Raw genomic sequence first — 16,641 nt, forward strand, 5'->3', positions numbered from 1 at the left:
AGCAGAATGACCAAAATACAAGGACACAATGAATTTGTACAAGCATATACATAAACTGAAAGAATCAAGATGAAAATTATGGGTTTGATGGGACGAATAAATAATTACAGAAAAAATAAAGTTGTTGTTGTTGGTCTATTAGGATGGCAGCACACAAATAATGCAGAGAAAAGAAATCAGTTCTGCTTTCTCATACAGGAGAAGCAAGTGAATAGTCATTAATACCAAAATAACTCTGAAGCTTAACATTATTAAGTTATTATTAGGTTATTACTGACACACATAAGGTAACACTGCAACTAAGATTTTAGTAGTACATACTACTAAAATATTCTACTACTCTCTACTTAATTCACATTACTGACACACCAAAATGAAACTGAAAATTTCTGTTCACAGACATAAATATCAGACAATAACTCATTAAAAAAAAAAAATCAGCTGACTTTTTTTCTGGAGCATCCCAAAAGAATGCTTCCCAAAGATGGGCCCTAGCTTTGGTATGGCACAGGCTCTCTCTTGTTCATTTCTTTCATGAGTCTTTTACTGACAAATGATGTGATTGTCAGCAGTTTAGACAGACAGACTATAGAAGAAGCTTTGTAATTTCAGAAGGAAAATTATTCACTTTAGAAAAAAACCTCTGCATAAATACTTCCATTCAGCAGAGGATTTAAATTTTTCACCAGTAACACTGTATATTTCATATTGAATACTGTATGAAATATCATCTTCCAAAATACACATCACTGCAATATCTCTGTAGTGAAAAGGCCAAGTGTTACAAGGTATTTTTAAGGCACAAGGCCCCAGTAGCAAGATAAACCTTGCATTTTAGAAGTTTTCCACTCCCTCCTCCACCCTGAAACAAATGTCTTTCCCACTTTTGGAAAGCAGGAGCAAATAAAGGAGGTGGCTTTGATGCACCATACAGCTGACAGATGTCCTGTGAATGGTTTCTAAGGAAAATATAACACAGCTACAACATCAGAATGAAAAATTTACACTATCAAAACATTCTTCCTTCTTGGTAAAGAAAAAAGTAGCCACCAGGACAGCTCTCACTCTGGGGATGCTTCTAAACTTCACAAACATAATTATGTCAAATTAAGAGGACAAGTAACAAAATAATATGACAACATTAGGAAAGGAAACTTTGAGTAACAACATCTACTCCAGAATTTCTATGTGGACAGATAATCCATAAGCCAGGTAACAAATCCAGCATTTGCTCTGAGCAGCACAGAAAATGATCTCCATCCATTTCTGCCATTAAAAGTGTATTTGAGACTGCTGCTCTTCTCAGAGCTGGAACAGCCCTGCAGTGGCAGAGCCTCAGAGCCCCAGACACTGAGATCACTTCTGACACTGCACAGAGCTTGTGCTACACAACACAGAGCTCCTCCCTCTGGCCACCACAGATCAAACAGCTCCACAGACTTCCTAGAATGCTCACTGACTGCACTGATGCACACAGAATGGGAGTCGACTCCCAAAAGGATTCTCCTCTCAGCTCACCCATACAGCAAGGAGACTGGTTTCCTGCTAGGTCAAAATGTTTTTAACATTCTTTTTTAAAATAAACCACAGAAAGAAGAATTACTCAATTTTGTGCTCTTGTTTAGGTTTGTTTGAGTTTTTTAAGAAACCCCCTAAAATTAAGACAAACATAAAACAAACTTTTGAAAAAACAAAGTGATGGATGTGAGTTTATAAAAAAACCCACAAGCAAACACCTGAACAAGCTGATGTTCTTATCATCAGAGCAAGAGAATAGAAAGCTAAATGTCAAGCATTACTACAGATATAGGTCAGCAATTTCTATTGCTAATGCCATGCAGCAGGTACCCATGGCAGGAGGCAAAGTCACATAATCACAATTTCAGCTGCTTAAAACAATTCAAACTATTTCATTCTTCTGCCCTGCCACTGACTAAAACTGCTGCCCAACAGAATTAATTTCAACCAAAAGAAAGAAAAGTGAAGGAAAGAACAAATAATAAATCCCTTACCATTGTGATGAGCAATCTGTATTTATCCAGCATTGCCTGGTTGTCATGGCATCCTGCCAGCAGCTGCCAGATCTCTGCCCTCAGTGCTTCTGGAACACCACTCTTCACCAGAGTGGACAGCCCATTTGGTCTCACAACAAGGTTATTGTGCCTGAAACAAAGATGATCATTTATCTGTTATACTTCAACTATAGGAGCCAAATTAAAGATTAAAAACATTAAAAATCTTTAAAGTTATTCACTAATAAAGCAGAGTCAGCAACTGGCAACACAAACTTTTCTTCCACTGGTTACAGTAGTTGGTGTTTGTCAGATGGAAAGCAAAAATTCTGCAAGGATTTACAGTAAGAACCAGTGGCAAAACGAGTGATACCCAAATTCTCTAGGTGTGGAGAAATTAAGGAAAATTAAAAATAAGCAGTTGCAGAAATTGAACTAAGTTGGCTAATGAAGAATAATTTGAATTGAAAGAAAAATATGCCATCTGTGCAGACAATTCAATTTAAGTATTTGTTCAACATATACATTTTAGCTCAGGTTCAGAACAATAACATACAGAAAAACAAAAAAAACCAATTTAAGAGTAGTATTATGAAGACTGAATTTCTAGTTCCATGCTTCATGCCAAGAGTATGTTCCAAGTGCCAAAAAACAGGAACACTTGCACACATGTTTGTGCAATCCTACTATTTCAAATAAATCTGCATGCTGGTGTGAGCTAGTGCTTTACTATCTGGTTGTACACATGCACAACAGGAAATGCAGGAAAACAATCACTGCAGGCACACAATACTACAGAGGTTTCAGTTGCAGATGCTGAAAAGCTCCTTTGGAGATAACAGTTATTTGCTGATCTAGACACAAACCCTCTTAGACACATGACAATTTTCAGAGCAATGCAACAGAAGACTGCCCAAACTGATTTTTGGCTCTTTCTGCTGTAGGAAGTGCTGTGCCCTGCAAGAGCTTTGACCACTGTTGTGTTTCCCAGCTCTCCTGGTAGCAGAGTAGTGAGAGTGGCTGTTTGGCCAAATGCCAGCAAGCCGTGATTAATTAAATAACCTGCAATTTGAGCCTGGATTTGCAGTGAATGTTTCGAGTACTCACTGTATGAAACAGGTCATTAGGACATGAACAGGTTACCACTGCTGTTTAAATTTAAAAGATACTCTAACCTATTCATTTTTCCAAATGAACTGAGAACTGAAAAGAGTGTGATTATATAACACCCTTATTATTTAAAAAAAACAATAATTATTTTTATTTTTAAATGTGCAGTGCAGTACAAGTAATTTCACCCTTATCTTTATCCCTCAGCTGCCCAAATAAAAACTAGTTCCTTTTATATTTTTCAATCCATTTTGCAGTCAGTCACATTACCTTAACAGTCTTGTGATGGGAAAGAGCTAGAAAGAAAACCAATATTCACAGAAACATTAAAAGCACTAAACACTTAACTTAAAGGACTTGCACTGTTTCAGAGGAGACCACAGAGATGCTCCAAGGGCTGGAACCCCTCTGCTCATCTGAACACAGGTTGGGATAGCTGGGGGTGTTCTGCCTGGGGAAGAAAAGGGCTGCAGGGAGACCTTATTATGGCCTTTCAGTACCTTAAAGGAGCTTATAAAATGAAGGACAGAACCTTTATAGGGGCAGATAGTGACAGGACAAGGGGGAATGGTTTTAAACTGACAGAGAGGCCAGGTTACATGGGTACTGGGGAGAAATTCTTCTCAGAGTGGGGAGACCCTGGCACAGGGTGCCCAAAGAAGCTGTGGCTGCCCCATCCCTGGAAATGCTCAAGGCCAGGTTGGACACTTGGAGCAATGTGGGATAGTGGAAGGTGTCCCTGCCCATGGCATGGGGCTGGAATGAGATGAGCTTTGAGGTCCTTTCTAACCCAAACTATTCGGGGATTCTATGACCAGTTACTCTAAACACTTACAGAATCATGGCATGCATGTCAAAGAATAAAAATATAGTAAATACATCAGAAAGTTGAATCACATCTAGTTGTGGATTACTTTGGTTATTACATGGATCTGGTCATATGTGTCACGTGAGAAACAAGGAAGGGCTCCCCTGAGGACTGGGCAAGCTGATCAAATGAGCAGCTAAAAAGGGACATTCCCACAGAAACATAACAGGGAAATTTTCAGCAACACCAAGGAAACTATACGAGGCATCTACTAACACCCATGCTGTAACATCATCCTGAACACAATCCCAACTGAGAATTACACAACCAGACTTTACTGGCTCTGTCCTAGATCTGTTTTATGGCAGAGGTAATACTTTAGCAATATGAGTCCATGTTGGAGTGCATTACCAACTTTCACAGCCAACTTTCCAAGTACTGGATGGCTCTTTGGGAAACAGCTTGTGCATCCATAATCCTTGCTCAGAACAACAGAAATGAGCATAAAATAAAAGCTTTTCTTACTCTAACCTTACCCTTCATCATGTGGGGGAGTCACCATTCATGGATGCTGACATCTTTAATTTGTTACAAAATGCTGCAATTCTCCTGCACAAACTCATAAGTACAATCTTAAAATAACAGAGAGCAAGGACACAGAGCAGCAATGCATAGACTATGCTCCAACTTGACAAACATATTTCTAATCAAAGACTGTTATTGATCACTACTACTGCTTTTAAGAAATAGTTGACCAGTCAGCTAAAGCAGCTTAGCTGGCAAGAACAACTTTAATGCTGAGGATGTAGTAAATAGTAAAATAAACTATAAAATATATAAAATAAACTAAAAAAGATAAACCATCACTTTTTAATTTGTTCTCTTTTTGGTAAATTATCTTATTCTTATTTCTGTTTATATCCTTGAAGGAGAGTCCTGGAGCAGTGTTTCTGCTGAGTCCAATAGGTTACAGTGACATTTTAATGAAATGACAAAAAGCAATTAAAATGCAAGAAATTTTTCATCTAAGAGACAAATCAGCACACCAGTTCCCCAAGCGGAAGCGTTAAATTTTTATTTAATCTTTTTACAAATTTTACAGCTCTTCTACTAACATATGGTGCAGTTTTCAACAACACTACAAGATTTTATTTTGATTTATTTTTAGTTTTCAAATTCTTACCAATTCTCACCTGTTACTCTAAGTTTTGTTCTTAGACTGTAACATAATACTATTCAAGAACTCAAGTAGTTTACAGATTTGAACTTCTCCAGAGGTAATATTGCTTGAGACACTCCTGAATAAATGTTTGCTAGTCTTCAAAGAGGCTCCCATTTCTCTCCCCATTTTAAACTAATTGTAAGCTGCTTCAACTACTAAACAATTCTCTTGATTTATGTGTAAGTTATGTTAGGATTCCAAAATAGTTTATTCCAAAACTCTTAAGTGTTTGGCCTTGTCGATTAGTATACTTGAATAACCAGAAGAAATAGTTGGATACATGAAACTTAAGACCATGAGCTGTGGGTCTTTTTACTTCAGCATGTTCATCCACAGAGTCCAGGTATTTATCAAGGACACGGGTTAAAAATAGAAGAATCAACTGACAAATTAATTAAAAAAAAAGTCAAATTGAAAAGTAGCATCTTCCAATCTTGGATTAAGGTCAGAAACTTGGGTGACAGAATAGGTAAAAACAACAGAAGGAGAGGTTTCCAGGGGGAAGGTTCAGTTAAGCTCAGTAAAACCTCCTGATGCCTCATCCAGAAACCTTTGTGTGAGATCTCCATACAGATGAGGTCAGCAGCAAGAGGCTGTTTTTCCAAAGCTACAGAGTAGCCAAGTAAAGGGAGGAATTACCCAAATAAACCCATTAAAATGTTGTTCATCCCTCTTTCTGGAGTTAGGAAAAGGAAACAGCCAATTCCAGATTAAGGGCCTCTGATTATTTTTGTCTCCAGCAGCAGGAGCTCTTACTTACACAGGGAAAGCCAAGTAAGTGGTTCTGGCACTTGCTCAGGTCTCTCTGAGGCAGCAAACAGACAGACTTTTCCCTCTCTTGGCACACTATGCACTGCTACTGAAGCACTTAATTAAAAAACTGAAATAACACTGTTGAGAACATAGTCTGGGCTTACAAATACTCTTCATTTTATCCACCAGCAGAAAGCACTTCAGTGAGGATTCACAGTATTTCTAGATTCCTTTTCAAGTGCTTACATACAGCACATTCACAAAAATAGAAAAAAATAGTGCTTGTAAACAAATTAAATGTACACCAGCTGGCATGCATGGCTTAGATGGGACACATGGGAGTTGCTGTGTCTGTCCTATCCTGGCACTGATTAAATTCCTGAGGATTTAACAGCCAAATGACCACAAAGTTCTGCCTGTGAAGACTCATACCTGCTGTGTGAGCACATACAAATACACACTCAAACACCAAACAAAACCAGACTTTCACACATGTTACAGGAAAGATGTCAAAAACTCCAGTCCACCTTAAATTAAGTTTAAAAATGGCACTTCAGTGTGTCTTGCATTTCAGTTTTTAAACTGTGTAAGATGAAGAATTTCAAACCTCCTCTTCAGGAGCATATAGTGTCATAAACCAAATAAAAGGTTAATAACTAAAATCTAATGTAAGAAATTAAGCATTACCATCTCCCCAGTAACTCTCCCCAGGAATACAAAATCTTCTCAGGACAATCCTTTGACACATCACCAGTGCCACTGGAGAGTTCATTATCACTCTCTGTAAAAATAAAGAAAAAACAAGAAAATAAAAGCATACACAGGTTTACCCAACAGCACAGACACTAGAGATGCATACATACAGGTCTCAGACAATTTTTTCTCATATATCAGTTTTAAAAGCATAAAAAGATACAAAATTTTAATGAAATCATAAAGAATGTTCAGCAGACTTTACCAAACAAGTGTATTAATGAAGTTACTATAAAATTTAAAAGAACAGGACTAGGGAATAATTCACAGCAGTGTTACCAGGGAAAGGACTGGGACCTAGAAAAGCATTATGTGAGAAAAGTTTCAAGGCTGTCAACTCTCCATTTAATGAAATTTGACAGTGTTACCTAAAAGTCACATCCACTCCAGACTTCCCATAAAGATAAACGTCCCTTTGGCTGTCCTGTGGCACCCTGAGCTCAGGAAGCCTTCTCTGAGCCACAAAATCACTTTTTTTTACTGAAGTAAGCTCATGGATGAGCAGAAAAAACCCAAGACTGTGACATAAAAAGGCCATAGTGCATGGAACAGAGAGGATTGCTTCAAGTGAAAGCTCATAACTATTAAGAATGAAACATTCAGGGAGGGATATATGCCACAATATGACTAACACTCAAACCCAGAAGGGATCACGTGGGGCTGGAATAACATGCTCAAGAAGCCATCCAAACCAAGTGTTCATTAGGATTCCAAGTGTCTCAGAGGCCTGTGCAGCTGCCCACAGTAAACTGGACAGTCTAACTCCATATGGCAAGTACCTCATGCAAATATGGTCTTGCAGGTAATTTGGAATACTTCCAGTTTTGTCTGAATAAAATACTGGTAAGAATTAAACAAGTGCGACTTCAACAACACCAGATGCTGAGAGGCTCCAGCTTTCAGTGTCTTTAGCAGGAAACACAAAAAGAGACAGAGGCACAGCCCTCTTATCATCATCATCATCACCACAGAATCCCAGAACAGTTTGCTTTGGAAGGGTCCATAAAGCTCATCCAGTTCCAATCCCCTGCCATGGGCAGGGACACCTTCCACCAGCCCACGTTGCTCCAAACCCTGTCCAGTCTGGCCTAGAACGTTCCCAGGGAGGGGGCAGCCACAGCTTCTCTGGGAACCAGTCATCTTCAGAGGCTGCTGAAGCCATGGGCAGTTTGATGTTAGAGGGCTCCAAGGCTGCTCTTTCTCATGATCTGAACTGTCTCCAGAAGTTAAAATGCAACAAAAAAAGAACCACCAAAGCTACATCTGCCCCCCAAATCCCTTCAATACTCTCTTTCACACAGCTCTGTCACATCTTGTTGCTGATCTAATATCCTGAATTCCCTCAGGTGCACTAAACACTTCAACTCCAGCTTTATGTCAACAACATAGTTTTCATGTAGAAGAGGATCTGCAGTACTTTTGCAATTATCCTGTTAACTCTTCATCCTTATCATTCTCACTTCAATTACAGATTTCTAATTTATATTCTTAGCAGTTGTCAAATACAAGTCATTAATAAAATATCATCAGTGCTTGAATTTGACAGTGAGCTGTGAGGACAAAGACAGCATATACTGCATTTCAAGGACAATTAACAGCAAAAATGCTGCTCTGAGAGGAGCATATCAGAAATGTGTTTCAAAGTGGAACACTACACTGGTGAAAGCCTTCTGCTTGGAACCTGTTTGCACAGCTTTACAGTTCCCAAATACCAGCCTCCATTCAAATACTTCCCCATTACATTAAATGTAATTAATTAAAAATATTAATTAAAAATAATCTAAACAAAATAACTACCCACCTGCATCATACATCTACAGAAAACTTGATTTTAAGGTTTCCCAATCTTTTGCATGCATTCACTAGACCTCAAGATGGAAATAAGATCTAAAACCCCCAAGTTTATAATTTTAACTAAAATTTTCTATCACAGTGATAGGTTTCCCAGGAACCAAAAGAATCAACTGTGTCCCGAGGGAAAAAATGTATTTGAAGACTCAGCTTCCCCCTTAAATTTATCAAAAATAATGTCAAGGCCAATTTCCTTACTTTCCACACACACATGGCAGCAACTAACAAAAAAAGTAAATGTGTTACATTTGTTTAATTCTCTCCTCTCCTGAATTGTACAACTGTGTCAGGGGGACCAACAATAAATGCAGTCCCTTCTACTTCCCATGGAAAGAAGAAAAAAATTGAGGAAACCTCTGAGATGAGCCCATTGGCCATTCAGACACACAAGGCACATGTTCATGATAGTGGTATGTATTAAGAAACTCAAGAAACCCAGCTCACATCAGGAATTTATCACAAACCACAATTTCAGAAAGGTTTTATGCATTCAAAGTAAAGGAAGAAAATTTGGCACCAAATGCTGAAAGGAAGAGATTAGACTTTCTTTGGAGAGACTGAAGAACTCCAGCACATCTCTGCAAGAGTTAACGTTGAAAATACACACAAACAAACCCTGCAGCCTGGAATGAAATCTGAAAAAGTTGACTAAAATCCCTCAGCTGACTAAAACATTTCAAAATGCAGCTACACTGAATCCTTTGAGCAACAAAGCACAGTAGCTCTTATTGGATCCAAACCTGAGCTTGCCAAGGAATACTGACATCAGCCTGAAGAAACAAACCCCTGGATTTCTCACTGTGCTGGTACTCCCAGCAAAATTCTTCGAAGTTCTAAAGGAGACCAGTGTTACACAGCATACACACTCCAGTGCTTCAGCCAGAAAATTCTTTCATCTGGAAGGCTTAGCAGTGTTTGAAATGTATTATTCAGTTATATGTCAGAAAATCTCAGGCCTTAATTAGGAATGCCATATGCTCTCCTTCAAAAGACGTTAATGTCAAACTTCAAAATAGAACAGGGCAAAAGGAAGAAAATAAACAGCCTTAAAATCCTCTACTTTGTTTCCATTCTAAAGAGTATTTACATATTCTAACCTCTTAAAAGCATTAAGGTATAAGCTAAGAAATAAAATAAAAGATGCCATAGGAGGGATATTTAACTATAGATGTTTTTCTCTGAGTATTTCTACATGATTTTTTTCCACATTGCATAGCATCTCTAAGTCAGCAGAATTTGCCAAAGCATAATTTAATCCACCCTTATTCTGCTGGGAGAGCCGCAGATCCCTTTTTCTAAATGTTCTGTGTAATCCTCCCTCCTCCTATATTTACCCTGACCTCTCAGAGCCATCAACTGGGCAATAAAACTTGAACTTTGTCAGAGCAGGTGGACAACGGAACACATCCCAAGGGAGCAAACCTTGGGGCTGTGAATGTGTGCACACACAAACAAGCTTTAAGACCAAGTCCAGGGAACAGTAACTCTCAAAGGTTTTTTTTTGAATTGCAACATTATTCACAAAACTCACAAAAAGGTCATGCCTCATGAATCAACTCCCTGAATTTAGAGCCTTTTTAAAGTAAGCCTGAAGGATCACACTCCCACAGCAAGCATTGCTCTGTATGGTATCAGCATGGAATAATACTTTGGGCTGGAAGAGACCTCTGGAGATCAGCTAGTCTGACCCACTCCAAGCTCAGGTTAGATCAGGTCACTCCAGGACCTGAGAGAGAGGTGTGCTGGGTTTGGCTGGGAGCACCAAAAGGGCAGGGGTGCACAGGAATTTGGGAGGGGACACAGCTGGAACAGATGACCCCAGCTGACCCAAGGGATGTTCCAGACCATGGGGCATCATGCTCAGCATGCAGAGCAGGAAGGAAAAGGAGGAAGGGAATGTTGATGTGATGCCATTCATTTTCCCAAGCCATTGTTGCACATGATGAAACCTTCACAGAAAAGATTGGCAGTCTATGGATATACATAATTTTGTCAGTTCATTCCAAGGATTTTACTGCTCTTTTACAGCTCAAGCCTAGTTTTTTTCTAACCTGCATTTTATGCCAATTACATTTTTTTTCTCCTAAACAATCTTAGTACATTCTCACAAAAAACCAAAATCTTAGCCTTTATTGTTTCTTCTCTAGGACACGCTACTTATTCCCTAAAAGGACAAATTCTCCACACTTCTGCTCATTTACCATTTTCTCCTCCAGTCTGTATTTTTTCTTGATGAGAGATGTTCAAACAAAATACTGAGGCATCCAGTGTTCAAACCAGAAGAATTACACACACACAGTAACTAGCTTAAGCAAATACCCCACAGGAGAAAAACATACATAGAGGAACACGAAATCTTGGCCTCTTCCCCATCTCTTATTTTGATAGTCCAGGGCATCAAATAGAGCTCATGCTCAGAGGGCAACCCCAGTAGCTAGAGTGGTACTAACAGGTTAGAGACTAACAAAAAATTATAGGAAACCAACTCAGACAGCAGAGAGGTTCCTCTCTCTCACCAGCGATTAACAGACTCAACTTTGTTTATTGGCTCTCCCATTTTTGGCTTGAGGAAATAAATTCCAGTGAAGGACTCATACCAACAAAAATTGAAGTAATTAATGTGTTTGAATTTCATTTTTCATCTTCCCAGTTTTACAGTGAAAGGGTTTTTTTGTTTGTTTGGTTTAGGATGCTTTTTTTTTTTTCAGTGGGCTGGTTTCTTTTATCACACACTTTGAAATTTAGCTTTAAACAATACTCCCCTCATCCATATTTTACTCCAATTATATAGAGCAGCTATATAGCAGCTATATAGAAAAGCTATAGAGCAGCTTTTCTGAGTGGTTCAAGTTCTTCAGGAAATTCTACTAGCTCGTCTGAAATATAATACCTCAGAAGTCAAACTCCTTTTTCAGTTAACAAAAACAGAAATAAAGAGGAAAATTACAGAGTTGTTCCAGAGACACTGAGTACAGAAGGAAAGAAGTGAAGTACCTCCTAAAATGCATAGAAAAAAAATGCATAAAGCAGATAAAACAATGAACAGGTGAGATATAAGCACTGATGTGCAGGAGAAAAAAGGATATTTTATGTGTTTTAATTGAGAAGCTGTTACATGTGAAATGAAAAGAGTAGGTGGAACTGAAAAATAATATAGCTGGAGCAGTCTGAAGGAGGAGGAAATCAGGTCTTTAAGATAGATGGGAATAGAATTGGAATAATTCAAATATGAACAGTTTGATTTTTATATAAGAGAAGAACAAACCTGAAGGAGGAGCTGAAGTTAGCAGCATATTATCAGGGCACAAGACAGAGCGTTACTGACATGGAACCTTTCCATACATGCAAGACAAAAGAGGATTGTGAGAAAGGCCACAAAAAGAGCAAACTTTGATTTATAAGGTAACAGTGAATTATAGAGCATGAGCTACAGTTCTGCCAGGGAGGATAAGTCATGAAAGTTACTCTTGTATTAAATAAGGCAGATTTTCAGAAGTGTCCAACTTTTAGTGCATTCTGATGAACACAGAAGGATTTCCAAATGCCTTCCAAATAACTGATTTATGAAATGACAATCCTCAGTATATTATTTTATTTAGAGGGAAGAGGAATAATCAAGAGCAAGAAAATACAGATTCAGCAAGAAATCTGAACAGAGACAACTAGCATTGAATTCTGCTCACAAGAACTTTCTGCTTATATTAGTTACATAACTAACTAGAAAAATTAATTTGGAAGCTACTGAAGTACATGTAAAGTGCAAAAACAAAATAAAGGTAAGAGAATTTTTCACTAAAAGCAAACACGTAATAGGAAAAAAACCAGTATTTTGATTCTCATTCCTTTTTATGAATTATATGACATACATTTTTCACTTAGAATCATTCAAGTGAAACTTAAAGCTGACAAATCACAAAATTTTGATTACCTTGCAAAAGGCTGCAAATTTAATTGCGTCTTTTTGTAACACAGAATCTGAATCCCAAAACCTGTATTTGATAAACACAGAGAGGGTGACACAGCATGCAGCTGGATGCCCTCTGCCTTTCCTTCACTGCACACCATAGTATACTGTTTCCACATGTTAAGGACTGTGCAAAAATCTCCCAAAATACTTGTACTCGAGAGCAGTCCTGTTGGTTGTGCACAATGGACAGCTAAAATGACCTTTTTCTTTTTAATACAACAAATTCTGCATTTTAAACCCTATCTTATATCCTCATATATCTGATACGCCCTACCATTAAAACACTTTGTTCTATGTCATATACTTTCAATACAGGCCCTGCATCACTGTCATATGAAATGAGAATTATTTTTAAATGTCCCAAAAATAAACCTTAACTGGGCATCCAAGAGATGATCCTCCCCTCGTGTATTGCACATAAAATTGAGCCACCATGACATCTCTAAATTTGATGTACAAATGCTTAAAGCTGAATAAAAGAAAGTGGAGAAGAATTACTGCTTCAGTTCAGTAGTTTTGCTCCCACACAGATGACAAAGCCAACTAAATGCTGCACAGTGGAGGTAGTTGTAAACACAAACATGTTCCACACGTACCATGCTGTCTGATCCCTGACATCTAAGAGAACAGGCAAGGAAATAAAATTGGAGGTGTTGTAACAACTCTAGGGCAATGCATTAGTAATTTATCAATTTGTAGATTAGAATCTACTCCCATCTTTGATATAATCAATGAGAAAAAAGAAATAGCAGTGTTAGAAACACTCAGAAGTTACGTATTGCCTGCCATTTAAGGCAGTATGCCAGGCACTTAGATTACACAGCACTTACACTCAAAAAATACCAGAAAGCTAATGACCAATACTAAAAAAAGAGAAGAATTTCACACTGGGGGCAGGGGAACTGTTGGTTGAAAACAGGCCTTTTAATAATCTTTATACAAAAGTGGCTCATTTTTTACTTATATGATATTGTGCAATCATCTAAGCAGTGGCAGCTTGAGGCCACCCAAAATTGATGAGTGAAAAACCTGAGTAGATCCTTTAGCAATAGGAAGTTTGAATTTCTAATAAGCCAGCAGGATTGCAAATCTTTTTTCAAACTGATTATAGACAGACAAGGAAAGACAACCACTAATGAATAAAGCATCCAAATTATTCAAAATAATCTGCAATTGCTTCCAGACAAGATGAAAACAGCAATTTATGCACATTTTGTCTCTATTTTGTATCACAATCTGAAGAGATTTTATGGAAGTTATAAAAAACCCAAAAAGCGTGACATCCAAAAACCAGAATTCACTATGATCTCACAGAGTTGAAACCTATCTTTATTTGAAAATACCTTTTTCTATCATTCTGCAAAAATAAGCCAAAGGCATCAACAGATTTCCCTGGAGCATTCATGAACTTCAGGCCAGAATTAGGGAATTATGTTTTGCCTTGAACCTCACAAAGGAAGTGTGAGGAACAGATTTTATCAAAGAAAACATCCCTACCCACAGAGTGTTCCCACACACACTGTGCAGGAGTGTCGAGTGGACACTGGGGAACAACAGAGGGATAAAAGAGCTCAGGGTAAGTCACATTCCTTGGGTGTGCTCCACTTCCTAGAAAAGAAAAAAACCTTAAAAATCTCCAATTTCCCTTTTAATTTATAAACTTGCAATTACATTAAATACTTCTGCAACCCACAGAAGTGCTTCAAATTCCAAACACTTCAAATACTCACCTTGTAACACAAAGGCCATACTTGCATGAACAAATCTAAATACAACTGTAACTATCAACTGCCACCATATTAAAAATAACAAGTCCTCTGCACCCAGTATTTTTATATTTATTAAGGAAAGTATCACAGGGCCATATTCCTCCTAGCAGGACAATAATAGCTGCAGAAGTCAACTGAGTGCATTTATTTGATGAGTTTTAATAACACAAGTGAACTTGTAAGTTGTGAAAATAATCCATTTTGGATTATTTTATGGACAGTAGAGTCCATTAAATGACATCAGGCCTGTCGGGAATATATTTTTTTCATTTGGATGCTATTCTTAGTAGTGTCTGTATTTTAAAACTCTTCCCCTGTGGAACTGCAGAACTGGTTCTTGTCTGGAGATAACTACTGGCCAAATTGCCTCATGAATTTAGGATTTGTGACATTTTAGTTCATTTTTATGGAGACAGCAAAAAGACTCCAAGACAGATTTAACTGATCTTCTTTAGGACCCGCCAACTTTACTCTGCGTTGGATTAATATAACAAACAGTTCCTGTGAAGTACACAAAGCTATTTTTAATTTGGACTAAAATGCAGAGTTGACTATTTCAACACTAGTCATTAATTTTTCTCACACAATCGCCCTCGTTTGTTCACATCATAACCCCTATTTTACCACTAAATACTCTCAGTAGTTCTATTCACTCCTAAAACATCACCTCCTCTACTCCTTTGCCTTCCTGAGTACTGAAAACAGCCTCTACCCTCCCACACCACCTGAAACACATTCTGACTTCCTCTGGCTGATCATCTCTGATCATTTAGCATTGCCCACCTCTCCCCTACTGTACACACCTTTTTGTGTGACCAGTACAACACCTGCAGAGTTTTTCTGAAATTTTCAGCATCCCTTATTCTTTCATGTCTCTTTTCAGTGTCAAATCCTACCATCTCCACACTGAACTTCCATACCCCTGAAGTTCATTTTGCTATTGTCTGAACACTAAAAACAAAAAGAGATAGACAACTAACAAGAGTAGGAAGATAAAAGTTTTACTTTCTTCAGTTTTTATTTTTTCTCTTGGCAAACAGAACACAACAGCAAAAAGTTCTGTGTCCCTGGAAGTCATCTGAGAGCGTTCCAGAAGCACCCTACCGCTCATGTTCAGAAGTTTCTTTTTGGAAGGCAGGTCATCTTTTACCTGAATTACCTTTTGCCTGTTTCAGGGTATCTGCTAAACATTCTGTGCTTACTCTGCAGCCAACTCACAGATGGGAACAAGAGCTCCTAATCAGACACCTGGGGCCACAGAGAGCTTCAGCAAAAGTAGCTTCAACTCCATAACAATCAGCTTAAAGAATATTTCCTGGTTTTGAACAGAACTGCTCCTGCTTACAGTCACCCTTAACCTTCCAACTTCATCCTGACTCCAGAAGAAACTCAAATAGAGTTATCTAGTGCTCTCCTGAAATGTTATATATCATAAAAAACAAAAAAATCTAGTAATTCAAACAGAGCCAAAGGAAGGTCATTTCACACACAGTCTGAGCTAGCACTGCTGCTAAAAGCAGCCAACTTACTCATCCCTTTCTCCCTTTGTTATTTATTCCTGGGACTGCATCCTTCTTTAAATGCTTCTGCTGGAAAGCTATTTCCCCCAGTCCTTAAGCTCACAAGTGCAGCCAGCCACTTCATCCTCTGCAGAACAATACTACAATAAAATGCTCTCCGAGTTTTGCTTTTTTCAATGCTGCAGTACCTACACCATCAATTCTGCGCATGCTCTCACCTTCCTTAATGCTCCAGAAAGGAGACGAGTTCAACCAGCTGTGTTCTGCACCTTCTTACAAGGTTCTACTTAAGGTTAACAGTGAACTTTTCTGCATATTAATACAAGCTGATACTTAAATCCACTTTATTTGCAACCTTTCCAGAAAGGGTAAGAATTTCCTCATTATACATTTTAATCTTTTTAAAATTATATTAGAATTTAATAGAAAGCTTTTTATTAAGGACTGCACTTTACATTTTAGGTTCTGACAAGAGATTATTAAAATTATCTTTTAAATTATCACCTCCAAAGCAAGGGACCATAAGTGATTGGATTGCCAGAAATATCTATTAGTAACAATAGATATTGCTACTTATATATATATATTATATATACTATTATATTGTTACTAATATATATATAACTAACAATATTAGTAATTAAAAAACAAAAGTGAAGTTGACCTGAAATATCTCTAAGTAACAACTGCACAATCTTAGCAAAGGTCTTATTTTTTATATAGCTGTTTACATGAAAAGTCAAGCTAAAATGAGAAAAAATATGAAAAGCTAATAATGTTATTTAGTGAGTATATGACCTCCATTTTTACAAGCACTTGTTAAAAGACATCAGGTCAAACTTTAGTATAGTGATTATTAAAATCATTTTTGGCAGC

At 37.8% G+C, this 16,641-nt stretch overlaps 1 protein-coding gene across 4 annotated transcripts in view; it reads right to left on the reverse strand.

The window, feature by feature from the left end:
• RABGAP1L (RAB GTPase activating protein 1 like) overlaps positions 1–16,641 on the reverse strand; it is a 224,425-nt gene that overhangs the window by 175,737 nt on the left and 32,047 nt on the right. For all 4 annotated transcript variants that reach the window (XM_068199461.1, XM_068199460.1, XM_068199462.1 and 1 more), the window contains exons 12-13: positions 6,593–6,686; positions 2,013–2,163 (exon numbers count right to left, since the gene is read on the reverse strand). In XM_068199461.1, the coding sequence (XP_068055562.1) occupies positions 2,013–2,163; positions 6,593–6,686 (245 nt within the window). The remainder of the gene's footprint in view (positions 1–2,012; positions 2,164–6,592; positions 6,687–16,641) is intronic.

The sequence above is a fragment of the Anomalospiza imberbis genome, chromosome 9 (genome assembly GCF_031753505.1).
Source record: "Anomalospiza imberbis isolate Cuckoo-Finch-1a 21T00152 chromosome 9, ASM3175350v1, whole genome shotgun sequence".
Taxonomy (NCBI): domain Eukaryota; kingdom Metazoa; phylum Chordata; class Aves; order Passeriformes; family Viduidae; genus Anomalospiza; species Anomalospiza imberbis.